Here is a 16,092-nt window from a genome sequence, read left to right on the forward strand (position 1 = left end):
CCCTGTCCCCTGTCCCTCGCCGAGCTTGGGCACAGCACCCCCCAGGCCCCTCACCAACCAGGAAAATGCACGGAGCATCAGGGTCCAGAGTTCATGGGGTCTCATGTCACTGGCCACATGGCAGACTCAAGTCTCCAGCCCCTCTCCTCTCCCTGGAGGTGGGGATGGAACTGAAAGGTCCAACCCTGTGATCACTGCTTGATCTTCTGCTGTGGCAGCCCCTCCCCAGCAGGTGTCACCTTGTTGGCACAGACTCCAGTGTGGTCTAAAGGGAGTCACAATGAACAACCAAAGGCTCCAATCACTCAGGAACTTCCAAAGGCTTTTGAAACTCGGAGTCAGGGACCAGAGACAAAGACCAGATGTGTTCTTGATTACATCACAAGGAGAAACAGGAAAGCTGGGTGGGTCTGGTCTTGTTTTCGAGGTGGTCAGCTGAGAAGGGTTGTGGTGGAAACAGGAGGGAAAAAAAAGACAAAAAAAAAAAAAAATCCGCAGGAGCCAGGAATGATTCCAAGGAAAGGAGCCAGCAAGATAAATAAGCACCAGGGATTTTAGGAAAACAAGGGGCTTACCCAGGGATCTGGCACGAGCCCAGGAGGTGAACTCCAGGAAGGGAGATGCCAGAGGGGTGTCTTCTGTAGCTCCCAAGTTTTTGCATCCACTTGGCTTCAAATGAGACAAACATGTTTTATTAGCTGTGAACAGATCCCGACTGATACTGATACTGCACAGCCTACAACAGGAAGGTGACCTTCCCTAATAGAGCTTCCTTTATTTCACTCTTAAAAGTAACCCTCTCGGCCATATGTGCTGGGAGGTTTGATCTAGGCTCTCACTGTTAGCAGCACAGAAACTTCCCTCCAGCCTTTCAGGGAAAGCATTCTGGGTTGCAATCTGTGATTCCACAGGCAGATTCCCTGCAACTTCTTAATTAGCTTAAAATTCCCAGAAGAAACAATTAATGGAGATCTGTGAATTATTTTGTGAACACAGAGGAGAACTACAAGTGAGGCAGCAGTGACTCTTGCTAACGGCCCGGGAGAGAGGAACTGAACACGCGCAGGACTCTGGACGGCAGCCAGAAGCCCAGGGCTCCATGGCTACGTCACAGCTCCGCTAGGGAGGAGGCTGCAGCTCCTCAGGAAGCGCTGTATGCAAAGTCCTAAACAAGAGTCCCAGCTCCCTGGATGGGCCAGCTCAAGGCAGGGCCTGAGGTCTGAGCTCTGCCCTGTCTGTACAGCTCTGAGTGGACTAACACATTCCTGCAACAGAAATCTGATATCTGACACTCTTTGACCCTGAACAAAATGGAGGATCTGAAATTTGACAGCACGAAGCGCCTGGCTGTGGACTACGTGGAGGGAATTCTGCAACCCAAGCCCACCTGTGACACCTGGGATCAGATCTGGAACTTCCAAGCCAGGCCCGATGATCTGCTCATTTCTACCTACCCGAAAGCAGGTAGGTGGGAGGGATGGGGGGGAGATGCAAAGGAGGGTTAGGAAGAGAAGCAGGAGATGCATCAATCCTGAAATAAAGAAAGCGAGCTGGGTTTGAGTGGAAAGCTGTTTACCAGGCAGAGTGATACGGCCAAGGCAAATCAGTGGTGGAATCTGAAGCCACACAAAAAATATTAAAATGACCTACACATTTTAAGAACTTAATTCTTCCTGTGATGTACATGTTTTTTTACTTCCCTTTAAGAGAGTAAATCAAACAGCCCAAAACAAAGGGGCTTGATTTACTTGTTCCCAACACAGGCCCTAACAGCAGAGCCAGACAGGGTACCCTCGTCTGATGTGGGGAGAAGGGTGGTGGGGCTTGGGTTCTGCAAAATTGAGCTCGTAAGTCTCCCAGCTCAGGGTCCCAGAACTACTCTTTTAATTTCCACCCTTCCTGGTGGTATGTTGTGAACCTACTTTCTTATTTCAATAATCAGTTTAACAAAGTTACTGTAGAAACAAGACAAACTTGAGCTCAGTCACTGCCTCATAAAAATGTTGGGGTGAGCAGGGAGGACGAGTTTTCTGCAGCTATTTGTGTGTATCTACAGTTAGACCAAAAATACAGTATTCAACTCATACCCCAACAGCATATACATTTGCTCTTCCCAAAGTCAAGCTGCCTGTCAATAACTTTTGCTACGTGTGCACACTCTACTCCCTCTTTGCCTTTATCTGTAACAACCTGATAAAAAGCTCTACAGGCAGATGGGCCTTAGACTCACCTGTCCATCAGTTTCATATCAGCCCTGATTTTCTGATCTTACTCATCATGAGTCTGTTCAGGACTTAAATTTTCTAAATGTGGATTTCTGAAAGTAACCACTGGTGGGGATTACATCTCACTGCCTTAATTTCACCCACAACTCTTAATTTATTACCATAATTTCAGTACAATGTTTAACCGTTAATCTTTTCTCTACCTGCCAAAGGTGGGCATTAAGATTTGGTTCATTCAGGGTTTTCAAGGCTTACGGGATAGTAGGACTGTACAATCCAAATAACAACAAAAAGTAAAGCACTTGCTGGCTAATGTAAGATTCAATCACTCACTCAAACCTAATATATTAGTAAAGACTATATTGATTAAAGGGAAGAAGAAACAAGTTCAGATGATGGAATGGTTTACACCTAAATTTTATTATTTTTAGCAGAATAATAAATGCTCTGTGACTGAGCCAAGATAAACACATGGTAGATTCACTGACCTCTAGAGGACAAGCTGACCCTGAACCTCCAGCTGCACTGGAATCTGCCCCAGCGTTAGCCTGTGGCTGTAAATTTAGAGTAAACACACAAAACTAGTACAAATGGCGCTAACTTCCTTTGAGTCAACAGCTAAAGAAATATTGGTCACATATCCCGTAATGAAAGAGTTGGTGCCAGAAAATATTAGAGACCAACTCATCGAGGATATAAACTACCGTTGCTCTCTTGTTTTCTAAGCTGTGTCCCCTTGTAAACCTAGAAGTGCTGAACTGGGAGCATGAGAAAGGGTCTCATAACGAGAGTTGATCAGCCCAGACCCACGACTCAGAGCCATCCTAAAGTTACCCAGCCTCCTCCTGACATGGATGTGGTCAGACGCCTGGTCAACAGGTCTTCACCCAAGGCTGCAGAGCAGGTGGCCCCATGCTGGTCAGGATGGCGCAGCCTACAGAAGCTGACCAAAGCTGGGAGATGGAGGCCCTTCTCGGGGGCAGTGGGGGCAATGCTGGCAGTGGGGGCAAAGCTTCTGGGTCGAGGCTCTGGGCAGCAAAATGTGGAGTGGCCTCTGCACATCTTCCATCCAGTGGGGCTGCCATCAGACCTCTATCCCCCTTCCTTCAGATCTCAGAACGTAAATCAAATCTCAGGGCATTCAGAATCTCAGTGGCAAAGAAGCCTAGGGAATGCACTTTTTAAGCTTTCAGGGAAAATAGAGGAAAGCGTGAAAATGAAAAGTAAGCCCTAATCATTCATTCATTCAGCCAGCATGTAATAAGAGCCTCCTGTGTAGTAATCCCACACTATGTGCTTGGGAAACAGAGTCTGAAGACTCTCCACATCATAGGCTAGTGAGAAAGACTCTCGTTCTGCCTTTCTAAGGAACAATGTAGCTAACTCAATAGCATAACAACCCTAAATAAATGGTTGTGACAGAATAAAAAAAGAATTGTATGTTTATGAATCTAATGTCCACTCCAAATTGGAGTCTTTGTATAAAAATCCATATTATGATAATACAAGATATAAACAAAGAAGGATGGTTTCTGAATTCCACTATAAAGCTGGCTTTAAAGTTCACACAGCTGTTCTAACAGGTGTTTGATCACATTCTAAGAACTGCAGTAGATAATATCTATGCCTCATCTTCCTGGGGAATAAGGAACAACCTGGACACAGGAGATGGTGGACTTGATACAAAACGAGGGTGATGTTGACAGAAGCCAGCGGGCACCTACTCATGAGCGGTTCCCCTTCATTGAGTTGATAATCCCAGGCCTGGAATCTGGTGAGTACACCACAGCCGCACTTGACCCCAAGCCTAGACACACATCTGGGATTTTTACTATCCAGCAGCCTCTCAGAATTCTGGGCACTCAAACAACCACTGATGGACTCTGTGACTGTTTTCTTCACTGTCTGGCCATTGCCCTACTCCAGACATTTTCTAATCAAGTTACTGTTTATCCAAAAGTAAGTTTTGATTCTCCAGTCAAAAGTTAACTTCACTCCACAAGGATGAGCCTAGGTAAGATAATTTTATGGTGGAAGGGTTTGAATGTTTTAGGCTCTTCTTTACTTGGTTTATTGTTATGGTTAAAAACTGCTCTAGCCCAAAAAACCCATTCATGGACTAGAAGTATTCTCTCAGATGAGATCCACAGAGAGTTACAGGAGGCCTGCTCCTAACGAGTAGTAACGAAGCAGCAAGATTTTGAAGCAAATAGAGAAAAATAATGGAAAGTGATTGAAAATTAATCTTACAGGCTTGGAACAAGCTAACGCAACTCCCTCACCACGGGCCCTGAAGACACACCTTCCCATCCACTTGCTGCCACCATCCTTCCTGGAGAATAACTGTAAGGTAGAGAGCCAAAGGAATTCAGAGTTGACCCCTTAGAAGGACCTCAGACTGGCCTTCAATCAATTTCCTCTTAAAACACTTCGCTTATTAAATAAAAAAAAAGTCCCCCTTGTCACATCATCAGTATGCAAATTGATATGAACCCTTTCCACCTCCCACAAAAGCCAAGTCACAGAAATGCAGCATCAGAAAAATTCTTCTGTATGGAATATATCCACCCTAACGTAACTATCTGTTGGTCTAATCCTGGTCTTGCTTCTTCCCTTCCTCCCTCTGCTCCCAGATAATCTACGTAGCAAGAAATCCCAAGGACAGCATGGTGTCTTATTACCACTTCCATAGGATGAATAAAGGACTTCCTGATCCAGGAACCTGGGAAGAGTTCTTTGAGAGTTTTCTGGCTGGGAAAGGTGAGAGAACTCAGCTTTGTTTCCATCCTTTCTCAAAATCCTCAAACACTACAAAGAAGGCATCATTTCCTTAGAACAGCAGGAGCTCTGCCTTCTTTACGGTGAAGGAATCACCAGTGTGACCCTCTCCCTCTCTTCAGGATTCTCCTCCCAGGGGGGTGATGGACAGCTGGGTTTTGCGACTCAACGCCCTGTTTCTGATCCCGTCTGCAGTGTGCTGGGGCCCCTGGTACGACCATGTGAAGGGATGGTGGGACGCCAAGGACCAGCACCGCATCCTCTACCTCTTCTACGAGGACATGAAGAGGGTAAGGAGCAGGGCCACCCAATGTGTTCCCGTCTGACCATAAAACGTTTCAGTCACAATGTGCAGATTCCATCAGGGGCTCACAGATCGAAACAGGGCACAGAACACACTGCAGTTCACTGGCTGCACCGTCCACACATCAAAGGCACCTGGGACGTTGTGAGTTTCCGTATCACAGTCTCACCTGAGCTTCCTGGAACTGTTGGCTTTGCGACACGTTTTCCTTCCAGGCAGAAGATGGCAAACACGAGTGATGCCTTTTTTCCCCCCTTGCATGTATATTTTTAAATTCTGTTTAGAAAGGAAAAAAATTCTAGCACATTTTGGTTTTTTTTTTTTACTAGTACTTGAGGAAAGTCATAGTTTCAAGAAAGTTTAAGAAATTATGGTGCAGTGGAAAACACTAATGATTTAGAGTCAAAATTCTTGAATCCAAGTTCTGGCTTTACTGCCTGCTGGTAGTTATTTTTGGTAAAGATACTTAACATCTAGGAATTCAGTTTCCTTAAATCCAGAAAGGAGGTAGTGACAGACACTCCAAGAGCTGTTATGAGGACTAAATGAGATGGTGCCATGAGAGGTTATTGTGAATGGTCACCTATTCAGTACTTTCTGTGACTCCACTGAATACAGGGATCTATACAGAATTACAGTCTCTGTTCTTGAATTTGTAACTGAAAGCCTGGTTCTCAAAAAGTACGTCACAGACAACTGCCTGGGCCCCCAGAGCCCACGCCGGGCTTCTCTGAGATTCCTCAGGGATTCCTATGCACATTAGTTTAGCTGCATTTCTCTTAGATTCCATCAATAATGGGCTTTATCCAGTTGTGTCTACAAAACAGCTGAAGAGTGAAAAACAGAGAATCATTTTTCTGTGTTTTTTATTGAGGTACAAGTGACGTGTAACATTATATTCGTTTCAGGTGTACAGCACAATGATTTGATATTTGTATGTGCTGAGAAATGAGCTCCTTCACCAGCCTAGTTAACATCGGTCACCACACAGTTACAAAAATTTTCCTTCTTGTGGTGAGAACTTTTAAGATCTATTCTCAATACAGTGTTATTATACTGTACGATACAGTATTATTAATTACATAATGCAGTATTAATTATAGTCACCACGCTGTACACTACATCCTAGGACTTATTTTTCTTACAACTGGAAGTCTGAATGTTTTGATCCCCTTCACCCACTTCACCTCCCACCTCTGGCGACCACTGATCTGTTCTGTATGGTTTTTTTAAACTGATAAGTTATTACATTTCTAGGATTCTCAGAACTATGATTCAAGGGCTAGCAGAAAAGCCCATACAGCTATCAGTATAAAACTCTCTCCCATGTGTTTACTTGGTACAAAAGTGTGGACACACCACAGAGGGCACCAAAAAACTAAACAACAGGAGGGCAGACAAAAGGAGACCCTGGTCACATTCACATATACATACTGCTGTAGTTCAGAGAGCTATCTCATCACAGCATCCGGATACAGATATTCAGCTAAGGAATATTATGGCAGGGGTTACAAGGAAGGGTTTACTCGTTTATGACTGGATGTGATGAATAGGGGCCATGGTATCAGGTGCTACTAACCTCAGACCAGGGAAAGTCCACGTAGGTGACGCTTGTCCACATATGTGACAGAGTGGTGTCAAAGGAGGACGTGTCCCTGGGAACGGTGCCCTCACTGGGGCAGATCCTAATGCATTATGAGCGCCAGGAAGAGACTTTACTGAAATAGGCAGTCTAACCTCAGGGTCCCCAGACCCTTCTTCACACCTCTGCCATCATGTTCTGGACCCTCACCTGCCTGTGGTTGGTCACTCAGAGTGCACAGTTCTCGGCACTCTTGCGGACTCCTAGTCTGTGTGAGGCCAACTAAAGTAAGCACTTGTGACATCCAAGCTTCAAAGCAGGAGCCCATTTTATTTATTTATTTATTTATTGGCTGCATTGGGTCTTCGTTGCTGCACACGAGCTTTCTCTACTTGCCACAAGCGGGAGCCACTCTTCATTGTGGTGCATAGGCTCCTCATTGAGGTGGTTTCTCTTGTTGCAGAGCACAGGCTCTAGGTGTGCGGGCTTCAGCAGTTGAGGCACACGGGCTCAATAGTTGTGGCACACGGGCTTAGTTGCTCCACAGCATGTGGGATCTTCCAGGAGCGGGGATCAAACCTGTGTCCCCCACACTGGCAGGTGGATTCCTAGCCACTGTGCAACCAGGGAAGTCACAGGAGCCCATTTTAAAGCAGAAGACACAGTGGTGGGGATAAATCCTTCCACCCGCAGCCGCACCACTCCTCCTGGTCACAGGGGCCTTCCCACACCAAAGCTTCCCCTGTGTGTCCCTCTGAGGAGGAAACAGCAGTGACAATGGAGCTGAGACCTTCTCAGAGATACCAGAGCACCGGCCTCTTGGGTGCAAAGAAGTCCCTCCCACCCTCATGCTCCCACTTGTCAGCACCACTGGGAAGGTCTGGGAGCACTTCTGTCCGTGTCAGAAGTTGGAGACAGGCTGCTGTGGCTAGGTCCCCAAAGCAGCCGCAGCATCTGCTCTCAGCATCAGTCCGGCAAACTCTCCCCATGGGGCATTTAGCTGGACTGACTGGAGCAGGACATTTGGACCTAGCTCTGGACACATCCCTCCGTGGAACACTCCCCATGCACTGTATGTCACTGTGTGGTGAGTGTCTCACTGACAGGACTCTGTTGACGCTTCCATGTTCAAGCAAGAACAGCGTAATGATTTAGAACAATATGAGTCAGTGCGTCAAAATGAGTCATTTCTGAAAAGCTGAGCATCTGTAAGATACAATCTTTTAAAATTTTAACTCGTGACGTTACTGATTATTATTATTAATTTAACATCCTTTAAAAACTATTATTTATTGATATAAATTATCTTATATCAAGTCTTTTCTTTTGACTTTGATCACAGAACCCAAAGCATGAAATTCAGAAGTTGGCAGCATTCATTGGAAAGAGCCTAGATGATAAAGTTCTGGATAAAATTGTCCATCACACTTCATTTGACGTCATGAAGCAGAACCCAATGGCAAACTACACATCGGTTCCAGTTGAATTCATGAACCACTCTATTTCTCCATTCCTGAGAAAAGGTTTTTTTATGTTTCCTTTTCACCATAATCTTAAAGGGATTATCCAATATTTCAGGGTCTTTGGGGAGTTTCTTCTCTATAGATAAGTAAGACGGATAATGAATGATTCTGGGGAAAGCATTATTTAAGAAACCACAGATGAAACGAAATCAGTGTTCAACCACAACTGGAGAATGAGGTTTGGTGTCTAAGGCCAACCCCTTAACATTACGTTCCCTCCAGCGTTCTGGCTGATAAGGTGAAAATATACAGAATTAAGTCAAATGGACCAAACAATTCACTTTATTGAGGGCTCTAAGCTATCAAAAGGGTCCATTCATTCCAAAATACTTACTATGCGGCTACTATGTGCCAGGCACTGTTCTAGGTAATGTTCAGAGCAGTGAACAAAACACACGAAAATTGCTGCCCTCGTGGAAATTATATTCTAGCTGTAACAAATAAGCAAACAAACAAACAAAAAACACACAGGATAATAGGTAATAGTAAGTACCATGGAGAAAAAGCAATCTGGGTAAAGTCACAGGGATCAGAGAATTGCGGGGAATCTTTTTTTTTTTTCCTTCCTTTCTCAAAACTGTACCTTGCGTCCTTCCAGAAGCAGGACCTGCTTGGTCTGCCTGCACATGGCAGCCACAGGCACAGGCCCCGACCATGCTGTGATGAGCAGGAAGTAGAGACAGGAGAGCCCCTCAGACCTGCTGCTCCCGCGGCCGGGTCACCTCCTGACCCACAAGCCAGACAGGTGACTCCTCCTCCCTCCAGGAGGAGACAATGCCAAGCCAGCCAGAGAAATGTCTGTCTAACTCTGCCCCTCCCGGGAGGGGGAGTAGAAATCCTCCCACAGAATCAGGAGAACAGAGAAATCCAAATCGCCCTAAAGGTACTGACTGCCCCCCATGACTGTTTCAGGGACCGTGGGAGACTGGAAGAACCACTTCACTGTGGCCCAGAACGACAGATTCGATGAAGATTATAAACAGAAGATGGCTGACACCATTCTAACTTCCCACTTCCAATTCTTGTAAGGAAGCAAAAGAACCAGTCAATCAGTGTAAAATTTGATTACCCCAGCCACGTGACACTGCATTCAGGTGCCCAGACTAGTGCTTCTCGTGTTTGCTTTTGTTCACCCTAAAAAAAGTGATGGGGCTATGAGAGGTCAGGGCAAGGCGGAGGGTGGGGCAGGGTGGCAGCATTACAACCATGGCCTCATTGCTAATTATCATCGCGTGTCAGCTTTCCACAGATTGTGTGCGTGTTAACTATCAAAAATGCTTCAGCCATCACATAAGAATACACTAAAATTTTCAGATTAAGTTCAAGCTAATTTTTAAATGCAGCACTAAACTGTGTAAATAGTTACTTCTAGCAACTTCTTGGTAACCAAGTAATCATCAAGTGACTCTCTTTCCGAGAAACCTGCTAATTCACTCCACGCTTCTTCCTGCACTGCATCCACCCCCACCTCTCACCACAGCCTCTGCATTTCACTGGACTCACCTCCCACCCCCAGCCAATGCTGCAATCCATCCCAGACTCACATCTTAACCTACATCCCTCCAGTGCCTCCACAATCACATTCTAACCCATCAGCAATACCTGTCAGTTTTTTTTAAGAACTTTTATTGAGATATAATTGACATACAATAAACTGCATATATTTGAAGTGTACAATTTGATATTTTTTTCTTATTAGTAATGTGTATATGGCAATCCCAATCTTCCAGTGCATCCCACCCCAACACCCCCGCCCTGCTTTCCCCACTTGGTGTCCATATGTTTGTTCTCTACATCTGGGTCTCTATTTCTGCCTTGCAAACTGGTTGATCTGCACCATTTTTCTAGATTCCACATATATGCGTTAATATATGATATTTGTTTTTCTCTTTCTGACTTACTTCACTCTGTATGACGGTCTCTAGGTCCATCCATGGCTCTACAAAATGTCCCAATTTCATTCCCTTTTTACAGCTGAGTAATATTCCACTGTATATATGTACCACATCTTCTTTATCCATTCATCTGTTGATGGACATTTAGGTTACTTCCATGACCTGGCTATTGTAAATAGTGCTGCAGTGAACACTGGGGTACATGTGTCTTTTTGAATTATGGTTTTCTCTGGGCATATGCCCAGTAGTGGTATTGCTGGGTCATATGGTAATTCTATTCTTAGTTTTTCAAGGAACCTCCATACTGTTCTCCATAGTGGCTGTATCAATTTACATTCCCACCAATAGTGCAAGAGGGTTCCCTCTTCTCCACACCCTCTCCAGCATTTACTGTTTGTAGATTTTCTGATGATGCCCATACCTGTCAGTTTTACTTCCAGGAAGTCTCATCTCTATAGCCATCCCTCTGGTTCACAAGCCTCTCCCTCTTGCCTATAAGCTACCTAACTTGTTTCTCTGTTCATCATACATCTGCCAAGGTTATTTTCCCACAAGACTCATTCTATTTTCTTTAGCTCAAAATCCAATCCTTCAATGATTCTGAATGTTCGCTGCCTGGAAGATAAATCCCAAGCTTTTTAGCCATCAATTCAAAGGCAGCTACAACCATATGACATGGTTGACCGACCTTCCAAACCACCTTCCAGCTGAATTTCGTCCTGCCAACCACCATCCTTACTTCAGCAAAGAGTCCCCTCACTGGGCCTGAGCGCATCACACAGGTTCCCACCCAACTAGTTTTACTTTCACCCTCCTCCTCCTGACATTTCCTTTCCTTTCTTCCTACCTGCCCCAAATATAAATAACATGTTCAATAACCAGCACAGGCCTCCCATCTTCCTATAATACTGCAACCTGAAGAGACCATCTGCTCTTCTGAAGTCGTTTACACTTAGCATAATTCTCTTGTGATTAAGATTAAAGTATATCACGAAATCTCTTGTATGTCTATATTGTCTCTTTTTTGCTTATTTAAAATTTCATTTGTTTATTTTTTCTCCAAGATAGGGACATTGCTAGATACTTCACTGCACACCAAATGGCAAACAATAAGCTCAGAAATAAGTAACTGAAATGCTGTAACAGTCAAGGAAATCTAAAAAGCCAAGTTTTTATATTCTAAGTAGTCCCTATACAGCTAACATCTATAGCTGTGCTATGTTAGCTACTAGCTGCATATGGCTATTTAAATTATTTAAAATTTGAAAAGATACATGTACCCCAATATTCGTAGCAGCGCATTGACAATAGCCAAGACATAGAAATAATTTAAGTGTCCATCAATAGATGAATGGATAAATAAGATGTGGTACATATATACAATGGAATATTAGTCAGGCATAAAAAAATGCAACCTTGTCATTTGTGACAACATGGACATACTAGAGGATTTTACACCAATAATTACACTAAGTGAGGGCCTCCTAGGTGGTGCAGTGGTTAAGAATCCGCTTGCCAGGACTTCCTAGGTGGCGCAGTGGGTAAGAATCTGCCTGCCAATGCAGGGGACACAGGTTCGATCCCTGCCCCAGGAAGATACCACACGCCGCGGAGCAACTAAGCCCATGCACCATAACTACTGCGCCTGAGCTCTAGAGCCCGTGAGCCACAACTACTGAGCCCATGTACCGCAACTACTGAAGCCCATGTGCCTAGAGCCTGTACTCTGCAACAAGAGAGGCCACCGCAATGAGAAGCCTGCGCACCACAATGAAGAGTAGCCCCCGCTCGCTGCAACTAGAGAAAGCCCATGTGCAGCAACAAAGACTCAACACAGCCAATAAAATAAATGAATAAATAAAATAATAAATAAAAATTTAAAAAAAAGAATCCGCCTGCCAATGCAGGGGACACAGGTTCGATCCCTGCTCCAGGAAGATCCCACATGCCACGGAGCAACTAAGCCCGTGCGACACAACTTTTTTTTTTTTTTTTAAATCTTTAATTATATGTAACCATACTCACAAATTTTTTAATTTATTTTTTTAATAGTAGGTCCTTGTTGGTTATCTATTTTATTTTATTTTATTTTTTTTTATTTTTGGGGGGGGTACACCAAGTTCAATCATCTGTTTTTATACACATATCCCCGTATTCCCTCCCTCCCTTGACTCCCCCCCACCCTCCCTCGAGTCCCCCCCACCCTCCCCATCCCAGTCCTCTAAGGCATCTTCCATCCTCGAGTTGAACTCCCTTTGTTATACAACAACTTCCCACTGGCTATCTATTTTACAGTTGGTAGTATATATATGTCTGTGCTACTCTCTCGCTTCGTCTCAGCTTCCCCTTCACCCCTTGCCCCCTCCAAAACCTCGAGTTCTCCAGTCCATTCTCTGCACCTGCGTCCTTGTTCTTGTCAGCGCCACAATTATTGAGCCTGCACTTTAGAGCCCATGAGCCACAACTATTGAGCCGATGTGCTGCAACTACTGAAGCCTGTGCACCTAGAGCCCGAGCTCCGCTGCAAGAGAAGCCAAGGCAATGAGGAGCCCACACACCACAACGAAGAGTAGCCCCCACTCACCGCAACTAAAGAAAGCCCATACACAGCAAAAAAGACCCAACACAGCCAATAAAATAATTAATTAATTTAAAAAATAATTACACTAAGTGAAATAATCAAAGACAAATATCATATCATTTCACTTACATGTGGACTCTTAAAAGCAAAACAAACAAAACAGAAAACTGACTCACAGGTACAGAATGTGATGGACAGCACAGGGAATACAGTCAAGAGTAGTGCAATAATTTTACATGGTAACTAGATAATTTTAGATGGTTACTAATGTGGGGATCAATCCTTAATGTATATAAGTGTCACTCTGTTGAACACCTGAAACTAATATAATATTGTATGTCAACCATGCTTCAATTTAAAAAAATTTTTTAAAATATGTATTATTTTCAAGTCTACAACCTTGGGTTTACATAAATAATTTGTCTATATTGCTTTTAAACTATATAATTACATTTTTAAATGCTTACACTATTACACTGAAATACTGTCTAAATGAAAATAATAAACTGTCATTCACAAATTTTTTACAAATTAAAAATAAATTTATAAGTCAAACATGCAGAGGCAGAGAGCAGAACGGCAGTTACCAGGAGCTAGAGGTGGGGGAAATGGGGTGATGTTGGTCAAAAGGCACAGAGTTGCAGTTATATAGGATGAATAAGTCTAGAGATGTGGTGTACAGCATGACGACTACAGTTAATATGACTGAATACTGGAAATTGCTAAGACAGTAGATTTCAGATGCTCTCATCACACACACAAAAACTGTAACCATATGTGGAGATGTGTTAATTAGCTTGACTGCAGTAAACACTCTGCTATGTATATGCATATTAAATCATGTATACCTTAAATATACATAATTACTACTAGAAAATAAAATTTTTTAATTAAAATTAAAATGAAACAGACTCTGTCATGTAACATTGCTTTATTTTCTTCGTAACTTATACCTCTAGTAAATTAATGGTTTCCGTGCTTACAGTCGGTCTCTACCACTAGCTCAGCAGTGAGACTTTTTCTGTCTTAACTATAGTTGTACTTCCCCCACCCAGTGCCTAGCAGAACGCTTGGTGCACAGAAGATGCCCTGTTAACGTGTGCAGACTGGATGAACCACTACACAGCAGTAGCACCCCCGGCCCCAATCTTTTCTTGTTCTAGCCCAACCCAAAGTCTGCAACAATTAACCTTCCGCTGCCAGATGTCCTCAGTCTCTGAGCCAAAGGAAAGTGCCAGGCTGACCTCCTTGCCCCCTCTACTGGCCAGTGAGAGGAGAGCTGCTTCGTACCTGCAGTCAGCTTAGAGGAGCCAACCTGCCTAATGACCACAGTGCCTGGAACCTTCCCTTTTGCTTGAACTACCCATGCCTAGTTTCTTTGCCAGTTACCTGGAAGTGGGCAGAAAGGGACCAAATTTTACCTAACAAACCCTGGCCTGGATCACGTGCCTCCTCTGTGTCTGGGTCTTCAGATGATGCTTAAAAACACCATATTCAAAAGTAGCAGAAGAGCTTCATGAGGCCACTGTCCTGACCCATCGAGATGAATCCATCTCAACACAGCAGTCCCCTTATTTTGAACCCTACCTAAATTCACTCCTATAATAATAAACAATCTGAAATGATCAGACCTAAAACAACCTGCAATTGTTAAAGAAATGAGACTATAGCTATGATTTCTTATAAGTTCCTTTAGCTTGACAAAGGTCTCTGTGTCTGGTTTTATTTCATGTGAATAGAAACAAGAAGTCCTTGAGGGCTGTGAACCAGGCGCTCTGAGATATCTGTAGAAGCAGATGGATTAAAGATAATTATCTAAGGGATAGGACGATACTTCTTCTGAGATTCTAACATGATTTTTTAGTCTTCATAGAGGGATGCGTGGCTTACCAAGAGTAAAATCTGGATACCAAGCAGAGGTTGTTTGCTTAGAAAAAGTAATAGCATCTGAAGATCCAGCACACAAAGACCAAACCTTTGGGAGAAGGGGTTTGCCTGCTGCTGCCTTATTGAGTTTACTAAAAGGTGTATCAAATTAAATCAACTGATGGTGGGAGAAGTGGGATGAAGGGGACACAACAAGAATAAGGGAAGTGGACTGAGGCAAATTCTATGTTTAATTTCACCAGACCTATTTATATTTTTTTAATTTTCATTATAAAGACACAATAGCATTGTGAAAACAGAGGTTTGTTGTTTTTTAACTGCAGGTGCAGAGGGTCAATATGGGGCATCCACACAAAACCTACAGTTAACATGATACCTAATGGTCACAGGCTGAACGCCACTCCTCTTAGATCAGATCACAGCAAGAATGTGCACTCACACCCCTTCCAACACAGCCTTGGGGGCCTCAGCCTGTGCGGCAGGGAAAGAAAAAAAATTCACCAAATGCATACTTTTGGAAAGGAAAAAATAAAACTGTCCCTTTTCTCAGATGACATGAATGTCCATGTAAAAAAATCCAGGGGAAAACATACAAAAAGCCTCATAAAACAAATAAGTGAGTTCACAAGGTCACAAGATATAAGGTGTTGAAAGGCGGTTCTGCTTGGATTTCTCACATTTCTGAGCATCTTTCAGGCAGAAGCAATTAGTCTTTGATCCAGACTATCTTTTCAAAGACACTGTGTAGCCAAAACAAATGGTGTCAGCAATGAGGATGTAGAGCTTTCGGTAGAAAATCAGAAGTTCACTTGGTTAAGCCCCGAGCAGCCACCTCCCGGCTTAAAACAAAGTGTAATACTGCATACTATAAAGCCTCATGTACTGATATGGAGCTGGTCTGTCCCTCTGCTTCCGGATCCCTCCCTCCGCATCTGTTCCCTCTACCCAGATGCTTGAAAAAGAGAGATGATTGGGGTTTAGGCAAAGATGTCCCTCCCTGCAAGATGGATATGAGTCTATATGCATTCACGTGGACACGCTCAGGAACTCCAAGGGGGAAGGGCTCAAGTTTCTATAACTCTGTTACATAAAGACATCCAAGTCACCATCCTACCCGGGCCCTGGTGAGACAGGAGAACTCACATTCACCTGGCAGGGTCTGGACAGGATTCACCAGGAGAAAGGAAGCCAAAGGGACCCTCTGGGTGGGGCGCTCTCAGTTGATTCAATGTTCTACTGTCTCTACAACTGAATGTTTTGTGGGTACTGACAGGTCATACGTTTGTGCTTCCCGTCCCCTAAGTGCCAGAGGGGACT

At 43.9% G+C, this 16,092-nt stretch overlaps 1 protein-coding gene across 2 annotated transcripts; it reads left to right on the plus strand.

Annotated features, from left to right (window-relative positions):
• The first annotated feature begins 1,074 nt into the window (after positions 1 to 1,074).
• Positions 1,075 to 10,081, plus strand: LOC130857522 (sulfotransferase 1C4-like). Of its 2 annotated transcripts, XM_057743254.1 has the most exons (7): positions 1,077 to 1,464; positions 3,874 to 3,999; positions 4,478 to 4,575; positions 4,859 to 4,985; positions 5,199 to 5,293; positions 8,232 to 8,412; positions 9,325 to 10,081. In XM_057743254.1, the coding sequence occupies exons 1-7, from the start codon at positions 1,311 to 1,313 to the stop codon at positions 9,438 to 9,440; spliced, it is 897 nt and encodes a 298-aa protein (XP_057599237.1). In that variant the 5' UTR covers positions 1,077 to 1,310; the 3' UTR covers positions 9,441 to 10,081. The 2 variants fall into 2 exon arrangements, with proteins under 2 accessions (XP_057599238.1, XP_057599237.1); XM_057743255.1 differs by lacking the exon at positions 3,874 to 3,999 and having other exon boundaries at positions 1,075 to 1,464.
• Positions 10,082 to 16,092: the final 6,011 nt, after the last annotated feature.

This window comes from Hippopotamus amphibius, chromosome 7 (assembly GCF_030028045.1).
Source record: "Hippopotamus amphibius kiboko isolate mHipAmp2 chromosome 7, mHipAmp2.hap2, whole genome shotgun sequence".
Classification (NCBI taxonomy): Eukaryota; Metazoa; Chordata; class Mammalia; order Artiodactyla; family Hippopotamidae; genus Hippopotamus; species Hippopotamus amphibius.

Coding starts and splice junctions, on each gene's coding strand:
- LOC130857522 (XM_057743254.1), top strand. CDS start 1,311: ATGGAGGATCTGAAATTTGACAGCACGAAGCGCCTGGCTGTGGACTAC. Junction 4,576..4,858: donor TCCTGGAGAATAACTGTAAG/GTAGAGAGCCAA, acceptor CTCTGCTCCCAG/ATAATCTACGTAGCAAGAAA. Junction 8,413..9,324: donor TTCTCCATTCCTGAGAAAAG/GTTTTTTTATGT, acceptor TGACTGTTTCAG/GGACCGTGGGAGACTGGAAG.